Source organism: Astatotilapia calliptera, chromosome 5 (assembly GCF_964374335.1).
Source record: "Astatotilapia calliptera chromosome 5, fAstCal68.1, whole genome shotgun sequence".
Classification (NCBI taxonomy): Eukaryota; Metazoa; Chordata; class Actinopteri; order Cichliformes; family Cichlidae; genus Astatotilapia; species Astatotilapia calliptera.
Genome location: NC_137426.1, coordinates 1,964,010 through 1,983,902, shown reverse-complemented (window position 1 = coordinate 1,983,902; position 19,893 = coordinate 1,964,010). Strand labels below are relative to the sequence as shown.

The 19,893-nt window shown below is 42.6% G+C and overlaps 1 protein-coding gene and 1 long non-coding RNA gene across 6 annotated transcripts in view; one reads left to right on the top strand and one right to left on the bottom strand.

Moving 5' to 3' along the window:
* Positions 1–19,893, bottom strand: part of pcbp4 (poly(rC) binding protein 4) — a 205,506-nt gene that overhangs the window by 45,463 nt on the left and 140,150 nt on the right. For all 3 annotated transcript variants that reach the window (XM_080301111.1, XM_026166555.2, XM_026166561.2), the window contains exons 7-9: positions 11,759–11,890; positions 9,974–10,102; positions 3,349–3,423 (exon numbers count right to left, since the gene is read on the bottom strand). In XM_080301111.1, the coding sequence (XP_080157237.1) occupies positions 3,349–3,423; positions 9,974–10,102; positions 11,759–11,890 (336 nt within the window). The remainder of the gene's footprint in view (positions 1–3,348; positions 3,424–9,973; positions 10,103–11,758; positions 11,891–19,893) is intronic.
* Positions 1–19,893, top strand: part of LOC113021810 (uncharacterized) — a 76,049-nt gene that overhangs the window by 54,730 nt on the left and 1,426 nt on the right. For 2 of the 3 annotated variants that reach the window (XR_013908950.1, XR_003272365.2), the window contains 2 exons: positions 3,344–3,450; positions 4,750–5,660. This is a non-coding gene — a long non-coding RNA (uncharacterized LOC113021810). Of the gene's footprint in view, positions 1–3,343; positions 3,451–4,749; positions 5,661–9,984; positions 13,394–19,893 lie in introns of those variants that run through there. The other variant, XR_013908949.1, reaches the window with a different exon arrangement.

The window sequence follows — 19,893 nt, the reverse complement described above, 5'->3', positions numbered from 1 at the left end:
TCTGGACGACCACATTTCCAGTTTGTGCCTTGTCGATAAGAGTCAATAACAGTGGTGTAATCCAAGCTCAACAAGAACAACTTTACAAGGTCAACGGGTTAAACAGGAAGGATGTGACTGCGGTACGCTGGGAATCTCTGGGGTTACGCTTAAAGAAACACACAGAGAGATTTTGTAGCACAGCCGTAACACAGTGACTCACAAAGGGCCATAAATGTGTTTCTACTGACTGTCAAAGGGCCAAGAGACTCCCAGACTTAAGCTAGCAGAGGCACAAAGAGTCTTAACAGCAGCTTCTCGTGCTTCTAGCTGTCATTTCACTGCAGGGACTTTCCCCAGGACTAAGAAACTTAGAAAGATATAAAATCCTCTACCTGTGTTTACACTGGAGCAGCCTTGGGCTAAATGTTGAGCCACTTCTACCCAGAACATGTTTTTCTCTGTCGATTAATACTTTCTGTAAATGCAGGAACGTTTAGGTCGGGGTTTATGGCGCTCAGCATCACTGAGCATTTATTTTAGTAGATGTCACAGTTTCATTTGTAAACTCTGCAAATGCAAACAAGTAAAATATGTGCTGTTTTTGTTCAATAACACTTGGAGAAACATTATTAGGCTGTGTGGAGATCAGGGAAATTATTTTGCTGCTATTGTCCAGATTAATAATATAATCTACAGTATTGATATTGCATTCAGATGTTTAAACAGTGTGTGTCTTTCAGAAAGCCACAGGCTGACAGGAAATTGCAGGTTTGCAGAGTGTGCCTGTTGCAGAACTGAAACCGAAAGCAGGGTCTAAGTGCAGGTTAATCTGAGGATTACATGTAAGGATGAGCCTCTGTTCTGGTGAAAAGTCAGAAGTGCAACGGGTGAGATGAGAGAGCATTTAAGGACGACACACACACACACACACTCAGTTAGAGAGAATCATTTATAGGTGAGAGGTTAATCATGTTGTCTTGTAACTGCGGGTTTGGAGAAGCGGGTTGACAGGAAACATCTGCCATGAAGACAGAGACAATGTTCCTTTTCAAACTGTGTTAAAAGTCATTGTGGTTTTGAATTGACGTATGCAAATATTGTATCTGATGACGCATGAGCGGGCGTCATTAAATTCAAACCCTGATGGTATAAAAAATCTGTTTACGCTTTGATTGGTTGGAAATCAGCGCTGTCTGCGAACGGAGCTGGTCTTCCCACGCGTGTATTTCATTAAAATCAATTGTTTGACCAAGCTCTTGGACCATGGTTGTTTGTACTCTCCTTCCTCAATATTTGAACCTTAACATTTGGGGGCTTCGTCCGGTGGTTGAGGAGGGAGAGAATTGGAGGTGTAGACGGAGAAATTCGGTGGTCCGTGGTGGTCAGACAGACAGGCGTGAGACCCGGCAACCAAACTGAGTGGACAGGCGCCTTTATAAAAGAGGTAGGCACAGGCCTGTTGATTTTATCAATAAATAATCTAGATTTTCCTTTCCAACCTTGACTATAATCCTCTAACACCATGATACAATTACCTAAATCAGTTCCACATGGTGATCTATTACAATGAGTTATTGGTTTAATCTGAAGATCCCCAATAGACAGTGTAATCGTCAGAAATGGGACTTGATGTGATTATACTGACAATCAATCCCTGCAGCCTGAAGAGCATCTTGGCAGAATAAGTGGTAAGAAGGCAAAAAGCATCGTTTCTTATTATATCTTTACTTTAAATTATCTTTAAGACAGCAAATCCATTGTTTTGTTTTAACTACGAGGTGGATTCCCACTGATTACCTTCGAATCTGCAGACAAACATCTAATTTCATTTTTCAGGTTTTCTACATCGATTGCAGATTGCATCCTATTTGTGCAACCTTGTTTTTCTTACCTGAATAAAAGATGTCACAACAAAATTAAGTGTTTCATGCACATTTTGTAAAAAATATTAAGACCTTTGAAGGAAAATCTAAGTTAATTTTGAGATCACCGATCATGTAATATGCACCAGGGCACCAGCCCAAACATGTCTAAGGCAAATTTATAGAAACTACAAGATAGTTTTAAGTTGAACTCAAATATATTTGACACCAGTGTCTTTCCATTATGAGGTGTTCCAAACAAGGAAAAGTTCAGCTACAAACAAACAATATCTTAATCGTAGCCTTGGATGGGTCACCAATGACCTGATAGATGTCCATCTGATCTTACATGATGCAAAGTTTTGCCCTATTTTGGAACAAAAACCATTTTCCACAAATTCCTGGTTATAGAATCAGATTGTATCTAAAAGTGAATCAAGTTCAACCAGTCCCCATATTTGTTCAAATCCATCCCCAGCCTTTCAAGGATGCTATCAAATGGATGATCACATGACTTCCCTGGAAGAGATAACAATCTGGTCTGGAAATAAAAATCATATATAGTAGAATTTGGTGAAAACGTTCCAATCCAACAAATTCATTCACAGAAACACAGACAAACCAAGGTTTCCTCTCCAGCAGCGACAAATGTTTTCTCTAGTGAATACTTAAGAATTGTGAGTCGTCATAAAAAAGCATCATTTTATCATACTGAACTGGTGTGACAGGAGCCGCCTACACCCTACAACTTAGCAAGTGGACTGTGTGTGTGTACACATCCATACTTGTATTACTGATGTTGTGGGGACATAAATCTATTTAATGACTTGCGGGGACCTCGGTTTTTTGTGAGGACCAAAAGTTGCCTGTTGAGCCATTTGAAGGAAATTGCTGTTCTAGATTAAGTTTAGTCTACATCCAGGAAATTAAAGTAAGGCAGTTTGATCTCCTCTGAAAAGATGGAAACATGACTGTGTCTGTGCATGGAAAAAACATAAGAGGGTAAGCGACCATGTGGGTATTCTGTCTGACACTGAAATTGCAAACCAAAGCATATTCTTGAATAATAAATTATGTATCGACTCACTCATCCGTCCACTCCTCCATCTCTTCCTCAGTACTCCCATACATCCATCATTTCTTCATACCTCCCTAAATCCCCTTCATCTACGCGTCTATCTGACCCATTAATCCGTCCGCCCGTGCCTCTCTCACCAACATCTCTGCCTCTCCTCCTATCATGCTTCCTTCTGTTACCTGATTTTCTTCCGTCTATAAATCTGTTTGTTCTGCTTTCATTAATCATTTCCTTTATTCTGCCACTCTCATACTACTTTCATCACCGGATACCTGCATTATTTTGTTCTGTCTGCTCCATCTATCATTTTCCTGCCGTCTTGCATATTTTATGTTTTGCTCCCTGTTACGGTTCATCTGAAGGACCTTTACAGTGGTACATGATTTCCAGCAGGATGTTAATTACCATCATTCTCCAACAGCTTACCTGGTTTCCTGCCAGCAGTACAGTTCCCGGAGTCGGGCTGGGTCGGTATGGAATAGTCGCTCCTTTTGGTGGAGACTACAGATAAAGAAAAGACAGTCAGAGGTGAGGTTATAGGCACAAACATATGAAGAATCTTAAGGTGGTGGTGGCAAATAATGGGGTCCAATTATGTGCTGGCATCAGCGTTGGGAAGGTTACCTCTAAAATGTATTCCACTACAGATTATATGACGAATATTCTGAATACTTTGGATTACTTTATGTATATATATACTTTATATATTTACTTTTTATATTATCATGCTTTTTACAACTACATTAATGTCCTATTGCTGTGTGATTTATTACTATTACTGAAGGTTACTCTCCACACCAACACCAACCAGATGTTTAAATCTTAATATAAATGAGTAACAGTAGGTGGACATTAGGTAAGGCTGCACTTTTTGCAGCGATCTCGTGTAGAAAACTATTCTGGAACTTATTATTTCGGAGGAAAACACAAACGCAGCGTACAGTCGAGTCTTAACAGCTTACTTACAGCTGGGCTCGTCAGGCTCTCTGTTTGGCTGCAGTGGTTATTATTATATTTACATGCTTCCAGCTCCCGTTTCTGCTCCGTGACAGCTCGTACTTTCTTTAGGGCGATGCCTGTAACACTCTGCCTATTGCCTTCATATTAAATCATTTTTTGAATAATAATTTTTAAAAATATTTCTTCACATCACTATTCGGGGCACAAGTAGAGGAGACATGGGCCATGAGATTGAGACACAGACATCAGAGCCTCTTAATGTGTGTTTTGTTTGGGTTTCCACCAGCCTGGAATTACCAAAAACAGAGAGGACACAGCCGAGCATATGAAACAGGAAAAGACCGCCGTGTAATCCATTTATTTCAACAAAGTAACTGTATTCTGAATACCACCTTTTTAAACGGTAACTGTAACGGAATACAGTTACTCATATTTTGTATTTTAAGTATGTAATGCTGGTACATGTACTCCGTTACTCCCCAACACTGGCTGGCATCTGTGAAAGCAACGTCAATAGAAAGTCAATTGTAGTGCTGAGCTGTGTTTTACCATTGTGTGTGTGTCTCACTGTTATTCAAGGGCAAAACCAGCTGCTTTATATCTTTAGCATGAAATCAGTGTTGAAACATTGGAAGGCAAGTGTTGGAATAATAACTTACAAATCTGACTCCCCATTGAGGCGCTTGTGTTTAATAGATTGGGTTTAACACTAAAAACTACTTGGTTAGTTTAGGGATGAGCTTGCGATATGGGTTAAAGGTACTTTTTGTCATTACCCTGTTTAAATTTTAACCACCAAGGCAACATTTTACCAGCGTTGTGATGAAACATTTTTGGATGTGTCCTGTGGTTTCCTTGACTTTTGAGGTGGGAGATATCATCAGCCCTACCCTCTGAGACTGGACACCAAACCCCAAGAACAACTGGTGCGTTGAAGGCCTTGAGTGCGAGAGCGGCTGACCTGAGATAATGGATAACAGCTCTACCCTGGATCCTCCTGGCCGATTACGAAGACTACGTGAAGCATCCTCTGAAAGTCTACTAGAAGATGTGACATCTGGACAGTCCCTACTACCACTAGAGCAGGGCGATATGACCAAAAATATTTATCACGATATACATTTGAAAATTTGCAATAACGATATAACTGATGATATAATTAATGATGGATTGCATTTCTATAGCGCTTTTCGAGACCCTCAAAGCGCTTCACAATTCCACTATTCATTTACACTCACATTCACACACTGGTGGAGGCAGCTACAGGTACAGCTGCCCTGGGGCAGACTGACAGAAGCGAGGCTGCCATATCGCACCATCGGCCCCTCTGGCCATCACCAGTAGGCGGTAGGTGAAATGTCTTGCCCAAGGACACAGTGACCAAGACTGTACGAGCCGGGGCTCGAACCGGCAACCTTCCAATCACAAGACGAACTGTAGTGTAGTAGTGAACCAGCAGAGGAAGAGACCCGTAGTGATAGATGTAGCGATACCGAGTGATAGCAACATCAAGAAGAAGGAACATGAGAACCTGGGAAGTACCAATGGCTGAAAGAGCAGCTCAAGAAGATGCGGAGGGTGAAGGTAACCGTTGTAATCGCAGCACTCGGTGCAGTGACCCCAAAGCTAGGGGAGTGGCTCCTGCAGATCCCAGGAACAACATCCGAGATCTCTGTCCAGTAGAGCTCCCAGGCCTCTGGCTGAGGACCCGAGCTTGCAGTGGGGGATTTTTTTTTTGGACATACACATTAATACACAGTAGTGACGACATCGGAGTGGTAGGTCCACTTCACTGATGCCATAATCTAAGCAAAAACCATCAGTGGTTATATAGTAAGGGCACTAAATTGATTGATTGCTGATAGTTGCACCAACTGTGGTCACCCAAAAAATAGTGGATGGCAGTTCTGGCTGCAGGAGAACAGCAGAACCTCTAACATTACAGATATGCTTTTATGTTTTTCCAACTTGGAAGGATTTAGTTAAAAAGACTACGAGATAGATCTTTAAATGCATAAAGCTCATCATTTAATATGTGATAAGTTTTGCTGCTGAAAACTATCATTTTTTATAGAAGCAGAAGGGGGTTCAATACTTCAGAGGCTGGGAAACAACCGTGCTTTATATTTAATTTGGGATATTAAGCCTATTAAGCCTGTACAGTACATTCTCTGAGTGACTGATCATCAAGTGTCGGCTAATGTTTCATCCATTTTTATCTTATTGTGTGTTTGGTGCAACAGGGAGACATCAAAGGGACATTAAGCAGCAACATGAGTTTATTTCATTATTGCTGCACAACATCATAAAAGCCAAGCGGCTCTTATTTAAACTTGCTGTGCTGCTGGATTGTTGTGTTTGTCTGAATTGCTGATGCGGTTGAAATGAGGGAATCACGGCTTTTCCTGCTGCATGCTGAGCGCTTTTATTACACAGGCACTCTACTAATGTCATATTCATCATGCTGCGATCCACTGCAGCTCATTAAGTTCTGGTTGTAGGATACACCCAGAGAGTCTAGGCTAATTGTTTTAGCTGATGAGATTCTTAATGATGACCTGTCAGCGCTCAATTTAAATATGAATACGTAATCAAATGAAACAAGTTTTCACATATTCTGCAAAACATTTGGCTTTGCAGAACAGGATTCCCCCTCACACTCATTCACAGTTTGCACAGAGGCGGGGGGTGGGGGGGGTGACCGGTGGACCCCAGAGACTGGGATTTCTCACATCACGGGCCCTGCATGTTGATAATTCATATTTACTTCAGCCTTTATATTTTTCATTTATGTGTGCATTTTATAAATGCTTTCTCTTATAGTTTTTATGGTAATAGTAGGGCATTAAGATACAAGAAGGTAATCTGTGGAAATCGCTTACTTTCCAAAGTAATGTCCAATATCCATCCCACTCTTGTATCAACTAGGGCTGCCACAAACGATTATTTTGATAGTCGACTAGTCTAATCGACTAATCAGATCATGCATCCATTGGACGTAAAACTACAGCTTATTGCACCAGCATGCATCTGATCTTATATAACTATCATTAGCTTACAGCTGGAAGTGTTTAAGGTATGTGCTAACTAAAAATAAAGACAAGATGATAGTTTATTAAACCTTTAGTGAAATTTGCAGATTGTAGCAACAAACCGAAAGGCCCCCAAATTGTGTGCCGATGTGTGCAAGTTGTTGGTGACAAAGTCCATTGAAGACGAACATATTTTTTTGCAGTACTGTAACGTAACATTTACAGCCATCAATATGAGTAAGTAGCTCGCTGTTTACGCTAATGTTAGCAGCTAACTAGCCAATTCGCTTACTGAGATGACTGTACCACTTCGTCATCAGAAGCCATGACGTGCTTCCTTTTCAGATGCTCGTGCATCGCCGTCGTGCCGCCATGGAAGGCAAGTTCCATTGTGCAGATTTTGCATTGGACATTATTCTTCTTTATGCTCCCAGACTTAACTTTGGCATCCTTGTAGATGCAGTGCTGCCATCTTCTGTTTCAGTCTGTTATTACCCTCTTAAATCCTACTACTTATTCCAGCGTCTTTCAGGATCTTACAAGGTTCAAACGACGCGTCGACTATTGAATTAGTCGTCAACGATTTTGTCGACAAATCGTGGCAGCCCTAGTATCAACAGCACTCAAATATAAGTAAGTGGGTAACAAGAGGCTAGAACTGGGGTAAAAATGTGCAAACACACACGTCTGTGAGGCAGACAGAAATATATCCTGGTAACAATGTGATAACCTGCCATTATAATGACGCAATGCTGATTAATGCTTTAATATATGAGGATATTGTTCCTACCTCAGTACCCCACTATTACTTTACAGTTTAAGTGATACATATATTTTGTCTTCATGGATTGAGTTTTTACAATAAAAAGGGAAAAAAAAGGAAGTTTAAAAGTACAAAAACAATGCAGTTCCTGTAATGTCCACTTGAGGCAGTGCTAACTGACTCTCGTGCTAAAACATCCAAAATTTCACCAGAAAACAAACAAACAAACAAACATATTTACACTTTATAATATAATAACTGTACGTGGGATAGTTTGTCTTTCTCTTTTTTATTTTTAAATGTATTAAGGCTTAAAGTTGGGGACATGGGCGCTTTGGCTGAGAGCTGGCTGTCTGAGCAGTTCAGGTACTTTATATAAGGTTGGGAAAACCTGCAGTCAGCTGAGACTGAAAACACTACGTCCAGATGAACAGAATCAATTTTTTTCCGTCTATATTGGCATTTTTGTTGAGTTCTGAGATTTCGTTCCCTCTAAATTCACCGTGGAATAAAGTGAAGCTGCAGCAGAAACCTCTACTCTACGTTCGACAACAGGACTTCACAGAAAAATAGATTTCTCATTCATTTATCCCAACGTGCTGTTTGGATGCATCACTTCCAAGCATGCACAGGGTGGACGGCAGGGAGACAACAGTCCATCAGAGGACCAAAGTACATCAAAAGATTTCTTACTGAGATCAAACAAAGTGTGAATGGAGGCATGCAACTTCACATTGACAGTAAGTACCAGCACTTGAAAGTGAATGAAGTTTAAATAAGGTCAGCATTTTTATTTCTTTTCTGCTCCTCCTTTCTCATCGCAGATTAAGGTGCTTGGAATACCAATGAGCTCCTGAAGCCTTTGATTTCTCAGTTTCTGCTTCTAATCCTCGAGACGTGCTCTCCTTAATGACTGCAGTCTCTGATTAATTATAATACAATCATGAATTATAAATTTTACTGTTTCCATTTTGAAGATTATTGGAAAGGAGCACGAAATCTCACAAAAATGTAATGTAGTGGTAATAAAGCGCAGACGAGTGTGCACCATTACAGAGCCGCTGCATAAATTTTTAAAAGAATCACTCCTGCGGCTCTGTTATTTCAAAATTAGCATCAGGTTGCATCAGATGAAGAAAAAAGCTTTGTGTCTTGAGTGTCACGAGTGTGATGGTAATAATAGATCAGGGAAGGATGGCGATGATGCTCGTGTCACAAAATGACAAATCTAGAAATACCGATACGAAGAGAAAGCCTTGAACTAATCACGTAAGATGATGTCAGACATTTTGACTAATTATTAAGGTGTAAAGGTTAGCTTAGAAAAGGATGAAGGCACATAAGGCTGTTGTCATAGCAACCACCCACCAGATAATGCACACATCCAAAAAACAAAAACTTGCACTGAGGAGAAATGTGCACCAAAGCAGCTGCAATGTGTGAAAACAGGAATGCTGAAAAAGCAGCGTTAAAGGTGTTTGAGGCAGTGATGAACCTGCAGAGCATCAGCCACAGACTGTATGCAATGAATGGAGACACTCTGATGTCACCAACTAGTATTTTAAAACCTCAACGTTAGTATTTTAGCTAACGTAATATCATGTTTAATGGAGCCAGAAGGTTCATCACTGCCTCAAACACCTTTAACGCCTTGCTTTTTCACACCTTGCATTTCATTTCTCTGCAGATAAAAGGTTTTTTAGGGTCTGCTAAGTCATCAGGTTAGCAAGCAACATCAATAGACTGCATGCTTCCCTCACACAAACACAGACACCATGTAAAAATATAAAATCCTAGAAGGAGGTCACACTTTTTGGACGATCTGTTAATACAACTAGCCCCACAGCAGCCATATCATTGGTCAGATAATTAAAAATCCTCTAAAAGGCTCCACAAACACGTTCGCTGACTCCAGTTAGTTGAGGTGAAGCCTAGCAGACAGCTAGCAGCTATGACCGCCTGTGTCACCATTCACCTCTTAGTCAGAGAGGCCACGCCCCTAATGATGTTATGAAGAGGGAAAATCTCCATAGAGACCAAAATGGTTTTTGTACCAGGTTGTAAACATGTTTATTTCTGTTGTAAAGTTTTAACACGGGAGTCTATGGGGACTGACTCACTGCTGGAGCCACCCCCGAGTGGCCTTTAGCGGAACTGCAGCTGTTGGAGTTTCCACACAGGCTCTGGTTTTCAGCCCCAAACTTCACAGCTTTGTGGAAACCAGGCATTTGAACATTTTCTACAGTACTTTCTCGTTAATTTCACTCAGTTTTCCTGTTTGGCCTCACTCACGTACCTCGAGGATTACAGTGCAGATGAGTTTAACACACTGGATGATGGCGTCCTGGCTCCCTGATATCGTCACTTCTCTCTCTGTGGAGTTGGGGAGGAGGTCACCTGCCACCTGAACCTGCGCACCTGTCGTCTGTACACACAAAGAAACACACACAGCAGTGATTCTGTACCCTAAAAATATAAGCAGAGAGAATGCTGTCAGATGCTACATGAGGCCCCAAAAAGTGTTTTTTGACAACTCAGAAGGTCACGTGTCAGATTGTATATTAATAGACATGAAGTTCACGCACTCAAAGTTAAGCAAAGACTATTCAAAGTGGTAGTTTCAGGATATTTAGTAAGAAAGCCAAAGCGAAATGAATAAAAGTTTCAGCGCTTGTGGAATTCAGATCTAGTAAAGCGCTGTACAAATACAGGCCATTTACCATTTTCCCTTAATTAGCTGGCTCATGCTGCGGCGGATGCTGTCAGATGTGCGACCCAACATTCACACTGAAGCCTTTGTGAAGTTTTCAAGGTCTTGTTTCACACTGTGTGTGTTCACATTATTGCCTGGTCCTTGTATTTTACATATCAAAAAGAAAACTTTGGTGACCTGCTTTTGTCCACGAACACTTTTGATTTATTCCACAAGGTTTCAGTCTGACAAGCATCCAGTCGGGGTCAAAGTTAGTATCTAAATATGGGAGCTCATGTTTGAGTCTTCCTGTCTGCTGGATTGATGTTTATGACCTTTGAGTCAAACTTGCACAGAAGCCAGTCACGGTATACTAAAATAACATTCATTTGCATTCTCTCCACTGTGCCCAGGTTGTAAACAGAGCTGCCCATTAAAGCCTGTTACAAACAGGGTCTGCTCTGTCAGACAAGCCCAAGCAGCTTCTGCTCAGTAAAATGCAGATTAACTTTCTGCTGGTTAAATCTCAAACAGACTATTAGAGACAGCGAGTCAGTTCCACGCCGGTGCTGGGTTTATATCCTAAATTAAACAGGACAAGACTCAACAGCTCCCTCTCTCTGACATCTGGGGTCATGGGTGACAGACTGAACGGGGCTTTTAGAGCTCAAAAATGTAAATTTTACTCGGTAAACATTTTTGTTAAGGATATCTTTATCATCAGATGTAGTTTTGTTTTTTGTATCTTCACAAGTTTTGATTAGAATAAAATAGCGTTCTGTGAGTAGAGCACCACGAACAACTTTCAGGCATTCACCATTTCATTGGAGATAATTTATCTGAATTTATCTTGCCAAAGGATATTAGCCAATCAGACTGCAGCAGACAGGGACAGAACCACCAACCTCCTGACTGCAGCCACAAAACTTTCATGGCTCTGTTCTGCGTCATCAGACGCTTCACAGTTCGTGTAAATGACACCGGACCTGATGTGAGGCACCAACCAAGCCCTTCATCTCACTACAGGACTTGGAGAGTCAAACCTTCTCTGGCATGAACATCAGCACAGAAACTGCAGGCTGGGAGCTTCACAGTGGGTTTCCATGGCCAGCAGCTCCTGTAGGCCTCATGTGTCGGTGGCCCAGCACTTATGCTCCCACAGTGTGTATGGATTTTTAAAAATCTAAAATAAAGTGTGTATTTTTTTTTCCAGAAGCAGGAGCCAATATTTAAGTCGTTTAGGTCTTTCACTCTTGTTCATCGAGCACTAGCTAATCAGCAGTTAATCAGCAGTAACTCATATCTGGTTTGATGTCTTCTTGGAAAGTGGAAAACGTTCCTGCAATGCCCGATTTTACGACAGAGACTTCATCTTGTCGAGCGGCTCACCTCTCTGATCTCCTTGATCTTAGACCCGCCTTTGCCGATGAGGGAACCGCACTGGCTCGCTGGGATGACCAACCGTAAAGTGACGGGAGGCTTGCTGGTCACCGTGCCGTTGGCTACCAAGGCCGTCAGGTCCTGAGATTAAGAGAAAAGAAACAGATGGATTTAGTCGTTAAAGGGCTCGAGGTATTTCCGTTCGATGGATACATCCATCAGTGTGCCTGGAGAACAGCATGCAGCTGCTGAGCTGCCTTCCACCGTCTGTCAGCGCGAGCCCTTAAACAAACAGTATTTCTAATGTTTGCTTTTGAGCATAGAATGAATGCAGCCCATTGGATATGCATACCAAAACATGTAAGCAAACAAAGATGATCAGAGATGAACCTTTTTATCCTTCCTAACCACGTCTCAGTCCTCGTATTGATTTATTTCTAAAGAGCTGGATTTCAGGAGCTAAGCTTTGGAACAGACGAGGCTGTTATGGCAGTTAGATCAGAGCTGGAGCTCCAGTTTCACTCAGCTTTTCATGACATCTGGTAATCCCAAAAATACATTTTCTGTTTCTTCCCAGTGTTGGGATTCAAGTCAGATAAAAACTAAAAACAACAGAAGTTGAGCTTTAAAAGGAATGACCCCCCCCCCCCCCAAAAAAAAAACAAACAAACAAACAAACACCACTAAACATGTTTCTTGTCATTAAAAATATAAAAAGAAGCTTGACACACAAAAATAATCACTACTGAAACTTGTAGTGCTGAATAAATGAGACAGTGTTACTTCAGACTGGCTCTGCAGCTCTGTGGATAAACCCACATCAGCTGATCCCTCAGTGGCCTGAACCTGCTTTCTGCAAGCCACTTTGCAACCCACCTCCAGCACACCACTACTTCCACATCCAAAAATCTATTTAGTTACTTAGAAAATGAACAGATGTAAATTAAAATGATATGCCATGATTACTGAAGTACATTAAAGGTAATCTGTGGATTGCGTTGTCACAGCTGTAGTGGCACAGTACGTGAGATGCACTTCTGCATAGCACACAGTTTTATGTAAGAGGCCATTTGCAAACAGAAGGCTCCTGACTGTTACGTTAGGACAGCACTGAACTCGCTCTCCAGTAGTTAAAGGAATGACGATTACCAAAACCTGAGGCTAAAGCAGCTTCAGAAAAATATTCAAGTCCAATGCAACCAAGATCTGCAATGAGACAAACGCTGGCAGCTCATGAAAGAAAAAACTGATTGTGATTTTCATCAGGAGGGGCTCAGAGTAGAGCTGCTACACCTACGGGCATCTGTGCGTCTCCTGAACTGCTTCCTCTGTGACTTAGACCATGATGAGTGGATGGATGGACCATGTGATAAATGCCCTAGTCATTCCTGTTTCAGATGACCCCGTATATCGTCATATCATGGCGAAATTAATCGTGAATTTAGTTGCTGCACTTGGTTATATGATAACCTTCCTGCTGTGTACCTACAGTGTCGGTCGGCTTGCTGATGTTAGCCCGTGGCTAGCTGTGGTCTCAGGCTTGTAAAGGAACACTGTGCCTCTAAGAGTTGCAACTATTCTCTTCAAACTGGCTCCAGTACAAACAACCAGGTGGTGCCAAACCTCTGCACAGTCTGTCTCCATGTAAGTGTATTATTTGCTTCTTTTGCAGCACAGACCAGCAAACCAAATTAATCTAATTTATGTAACTAAAAAAAAAAAAGTCTATTACTGGACATTTTTTAATGCTCATAATAAATATTTGCATTTAATGTCTGTGAGCTCAGTCTGTGAAAGGTTAGCGCTGATTGGAAAGACAACTTCCACACTTGTCTGTCGTTCCTTTAATTCCGATGCAGATCACAGACTATATTTGCCCTGGTCAAACGTCTCTGTCTCCCCCTCTCTGCCACCGACTCCCCTCTCCGACTTTGACTTTCTCTGTTTATACTTCTGCCTTCCACACACACACACACACACACACACACACACACACACACACACAGAGTGCTCTCTACTCCCAGTCAAGGTCCGTGAAGTTTGATGAATAGGCGGCATTCAAGTCGGGATAATAGCAGATCACGTTCCGTACGCTCTGATTGGTTTGGTTTCATTTCATCAAAAGCCAGCAGACGTTTAAAAGTGGGCTTTCTTTTCAACACAGTAACCACATTTTGTAAAAGAATTGCTACATTATCATTGGAAAAATTACTTCTTGTAACCCAGATTGTCAAACACAGGCTGGAAATTCTGTAGCTAATAAATTACAGTTCAGCTGAATCACTGCTGGTTTCCACTAGAGAAGCTAATAGGATTCCTTCCCAAGGTCTCCAGCCTCGAAATACATCCTAGAAACATATGCAATCACACGCAACAGTTAAACAAGAAAATGTAAAGCTATAAATACAGTCGTTCTAAAACAAGCTGCTGGAAGTTATTCACTGAGATGGATTTGCACATTTTGTAAAGGTCACGATTTGATCTGACTGCTGATTTGAAGACAATTTTACTCAAAATGAGCAAAACATTTCTTTTTGTCTTTTAATTGACGTGTTTATAAGCTCGACTAATCTTTCAGATGATTTGTTTCATCCAGCGCCCGATGAATGCGCTTCGTCCGCGTTTGCTTCATCTTTCCAGAAGCTCTCATGTGTGCGTTTGAAGACTTCCCAGAAATATTTGAATCTTTCTGCCAATCACAGTGAAGCAGTGCACCTCTAGGCTCTGTGCTTTCTGTATATATCTGGTATATTGTTATTATAATGGTTGCACTTGGCAGGCTTTACACAGTCTGACCGGCCTGATGTGGATGTGAGTGTAAGCTCCTGATTTCCAGTCCTCTGCTCAGACTTCAGTTGTGAAATCAAAATATTATCACATTAAAAAAGTTAAAGCGCATCTGGGTGGTGCCTCAGGTCTCCTTTAAATAAATGAAAGTAAAACATATAGAGCTCGTGTGGGGTGAAAATCTTGACAGTTTGCACTCCAGAACCAGACCATATCTGTTAGAATAACACAAGTCATCTCCATCTGTGAAGCCTGCATGTAGCACATGCACCGATAACGCTGCCTGGTACAACTATGACTACAATCGATGCTGCACTCTTTAGCTCCTCTCTTGCATCAGATGCAGCTGAGATTTTTGGAACAGGTCCAGTAATATCACTGACTTGTTGCTATGACTTGTTATTCCATCTTACCCAGAGTTATTGTATTTCCATATTCACCCAGCCTTATAGTGAATTCATCGGCCCCGGGGTCTCCACTCTGCTCTTACACTTCTGCAGCTGCTTCTGACAAAATCTGATGATGTTCTTTCAGGTGGAAATTAAGAAGCAGCCCGGGGCGACTCTGGCAGGCTTATTCGGAAATAGCCGAATTCTGTCAAGGCAGCAGACCACGTGTCGTCTAAAACACCGCACTGTGCAAAACTCTTGAGCCAGACGCAGACAATTCAGTTGAAATCAAACAGAAGCTGCAAAAAACCGTGTAGATCAGTAAAGGAGCGAGTAAATCTGACAGCTCAGGTGCGAGGCCAGGATTTATCCAGATAGAGCAGCGTTCATTACAAACAAGTCTGTCCTGTAAGTGTGGAGTCCACCCGTCACAGACGACCACCAAACTTTCTTTACTGTCAGATCCTGACCGATCCACTGTGGAAATGTGCTAATGGTTTTTTTCCCTGCATGCAAAGCTGCAGGTATTTATTCAAGAAAAGGAAAGTTTGTGACTCACAGCCACCTGTGGACAACAAACAAAAGGTTTCTGCAAACGCCTGAATTACATCCAGGGACGGGAAATGTTCTTTTCTACCTGAGCACACAAAACACTTTATACAGCTTACCTCATTCATACTATTTCAATGTATTTATTTACTTATTATTTTTTCATACAAGCACTTTTTCTATGCTTTTTTTTTTATCTAAGACTCACGCACATTTATACCCCGATGGATGCATCAGAGAGCAACTTGGGGTCAGCATCTTGCTTTAGGATATGTGGCGTGCACTCTTAGGAGATGACCTGATCTGCCTCCTGAACCAGACCGTGTGGCGGTGGCAGATTTCTGTGCTGTTTCGCTCCGTTTTCTTTGATGGCCCGAACATATCTGAGCAGTTCTTACTACACCTGCTCGCCTCTCGGCAGCCCCTGCCCGCTGCCCTCTTTGGTGAAGTCAGACTCTGATTATCTCTGGGCACAGTTGGTGGCTTCCCACAGTTGGAGGCGGCGACTCTGTTGTGTTTTGTACAGTTGGTAGGTGAGCTGCCATCTTTGTCTTTTATTAATGAGAAGAAGCAGTGTTCAGGAAACAGGTTCAAATATTTTATTTTTCACAAGACTAAATACTTTTAACAGGTTAGAAAAGCTTTTACATCAGCTCATGACAACATTATGTTTGTTGTAATGTCAGGAAGTAATTATCTGTCATTTGTATTGAATCTGACTCTTTGAATGAAAGTCCAGGACAGTCTCAGGAGTGTTTCCCGCTCACCCATCCAGCCCTGAACTTCACAACTCTTCCACCTCCTAAACTGCTGTTAGAAAGGCTTCACTCATTCACTCACTTTTTAATTGCATCTCCTCTTTTCAGCAGCTCTTCCCAACTTTCTCCCCCTTTTCTCATTACATACTATCTCTGCGTATGGCAGCTTAAATCCTCCTTTTCTCTCTGTATTGCTCCTCCATCCTTTACCAAATCTCCCTCCGTCCCCTCGTTCTGTATGACTCTCCCTCTCCGACTTTAATTAACTCAGGTAATAAATAGCAGTCCAAATCACCTGGTCCTAATACGATTGGTTCAATCAATTAAGGCCGAGCTGCACTCGGAGCCTCGTTGCATGTGAAATGTAAATAACAGAGCGCCGTCTTGTCTGGGCTGCCCATCAGATGAACGTGGTCTGAATGAAATCACTCCAATCCCTCCTCTGCAGGAACACATTTATTTATATCATCAAAAATCTCTTACAGAAGCCTTCGCTGCCTCTTCTCCTCCTTCTGTGCGCGCTCTCGCATGCAGAGCTGGTAATTGACAGCCAGCTCTGCATGCAGAAAGTGGTTCATGAAGCAGAAATGGGGTAAGGCACCAACGGTTTTGATCCCGGTTGGTTATTTTGGACACATGTTCCTTAAACCAGGAGGTTTTTCTTTGGAGATGAAGTTTGTTGTTCTTCCTGTTTGTCCTGATGCTCAGTGTAAAGGAGATGGTTTTTTAAATCCCTCCCTGATGTGTTTCATGAAGCTGAATTTCTGCGCTACATTTTTAGCCACATTTTAAAACAAATTGCAGTAGAAGGTTTCACATCCATAAACAAGTTCTAATAGTTCTCTCTGGATTATATTTGTCCTCCATCCTCAACTCTTCCATCTGTCCATCATCACAGACGTTCTTGTCATGGTCCTGGATCTTGGACTGAGGGTTTTTGAGTTTGGGGACTTGTTAAAGTAAACTCTTGACTGATGCTTATATTGTTAACTCCTTGGATTTTCCTTCGTATTTTTCCTTAACAATGAGCCTTTAGTTCCAAGTTCGGTTTCTCTGTGTTCGTTGTTGTGTGACTCTCTATCTGCCTCTGGTTTGGATGTTCTGGACTTTATCCTCACAGGAGCCAGGACCCCTCAGTGCCTTGCTTATGGGTTCTGGCTCCTGTGACTCTTGTCAGAATGATACAACCAGCAATGGACCCAGCGCTCAGTAAGACTTTTGAATGGCGGTGGATGGCTCTCTCCTTTTTAAAGAGGACCGTTGAACTGAAGCCATGGCTCACCCCTGAGCGTGAGCCCATCTTCAGGCAAACTCGCCTGCCCATATGTGGCACGTTGTGGTCCTGGGGTCCCATGGCTCCTGGGCACCACATCCTCAGGTAAGTTTGGAGCCATTCGACTGCTGCAATGCATACTATATCCTCCAAATCATCACCCACTCCTAAGAGGAAGCACGGTCCCTGTAGATGCTGTTAATCACCGCCTCTGCAGTCACGTTTGATGGAGACATCAATGTTCGCCACCCTAGCCAGCTGCACATCAGTTCTCCTTGGCTGACACCTTCATTCCTGTCTTTAGGATGAAGGTCGCAGAGACCCAGCCTGTCTCTCCACCCAGGGATGACTCAGGCCACCAGGGGCCTCACCAGGGACTTGGGGGATACCGCCTGCTCCTTTAGAGGTGCTTCTCCCTGAACCTGAGCTAATTACAGGTCAGCTTCCCTGCACTTCACAACCCTGAGCCACCAGATCCTGTTCTTTGTGAACTAGCACCGCCAAATCCAAGCCCAGGAGCCCCGTGCAGCCTAAACATATTGCTTGGGATGGGCCCCATCTGGACCATCTGCCATCGACTAAGCTTCCCGAGGGGTCCCATGTCCTTCACTATCGGTGACCGCCTGCGAGGCCTCCGTCTCCACTGTTGCCTTTCCCCCTCTTAGGCTACCAGGTAGGCTCTGCCTCCTTGGCCACTGGTCCTCTACCTCCTCCACTATCCCATCTGGTCACCAGAGGCATCTTGCCTTCATCACCTTGTTTTCCAGTTCCATCTCCATTCCTGGGCAGCGTTTCCTGCTCCAGCCCCTTTCTCAGTACCATCTCTCAGCTCTGCCCCACCCCCTTCCCTGCTCTATGGACTCTCCTCCTCATTGGTTTTAATTTTCTATTTGTTTTTTACTTTTTAAAATCCTCTCTGCTCTTCTTTCTAATGCTGTGTTAATTTATCCGCACGTCTATAACGTTCATTTCTCTTTTCAGCATTTTTTAGCAATGGCATCTCACATTTAATATCCCAGTTTAACTACACACACGTCCATCAGCCATTCTAATTTTCTTTTACGTTCACATTCCTTTAATTTCTCTCTGTTCTGTGTTAGCAGAGGTGCACAGACATCTGCCTGAGGTGGTTCAACGCAATCTTGTGATATCAGGCTGCACGGCTGTGAAATACAGACCATCTTTCAGTATGAAACGGTTACACAACGAGCCCACTGAACCAAATGCTGTTTGTGTGTACACATGGGCAAGAAATCAACATTTTTCTGTCAGTTTTTTGTCTATAAACATCTCAGCGCATTAGTATCATGGGATATATCATATAATGTTGTAAGGGAACAGGAACAAAGCACTGGCACCCTGCAGCTTTGATCTGCTTTCTGGAAAAAACAAACCTTAAGTGCATTTTGGGTAAACTTTCAAGAGTCGGATCACTGAGGCAGCTGCTCAGAACAAATGATAGCATATGGTCTCATTACACCTACCGTTTGATACCAGGCTCATCTTCCTGCTGTGTGAAAACATATTTTTGAATTGAAGGAACTCTTCCCAAAGATCCAGAAATAACTAAGACATCCTCTATCCTGAGGTCAGGCCTAACCACTTCCTGCCTGCTCAGGCCTGGGTGATGAAGCCTGGTTTTTGGTCTCAGTTTGAAGCCCAGCCCTCCAGCATCATATTGTCCCTACGGCAGAGATGCTGCACGCCATGGGAAACACTCATCCCCTCAGAATGATGCTGGAGGCAGCGGGATGCCGTGTTAGGTAACAACCGTCCCAGACACACACCTGAACCTGTGCAGGTCCTAAGACTAAGGCTGTGCATGATCTCCCCGATTACAGCCTTTATTTAATCCCTCGGTGACACTTTTCATGCCTCTTTCTTATATTCTCTGCTTTCCAGCTTCATTAATTCTTCATAGGACCCCCTCCTCCCTCATCTCTTTATCTCTTCCAATTCTTTTTTTAAACCCTCTCTGCCCTCTCTCTCTCACTCCTTCCTCATTTCACAGCTTTTTAAAATCCCTTCAGCGACCCGTCCACCACTCTCTAAATCACCGTCCACTCTCTGCCCCGATCCTCCCCCCCATCCCATCTTGTTATCTTCCATTAGGATTGCTAAGATTTAAATACCATCTGCCTGGATTTAATTTCTCAGCTTGCGTCATGTCTGTCAGACATTTCATTTCTCTGCAGCCAAAACCACTCTGCCGTGAACCGGCACGCGTGCAGCCAAACTCATTTCCTTCGTCTTACACTGTATGCGTGTGTTTAATGGGAAACATTTCTACATTTGTGGCTGAAATATTTTCCCCTGAATTCAGTGCTTTGGTCTCCACTTGTTCTGTGTTTGATTGCACAGCGAGAGCTTGTAACCAATAACCCGACA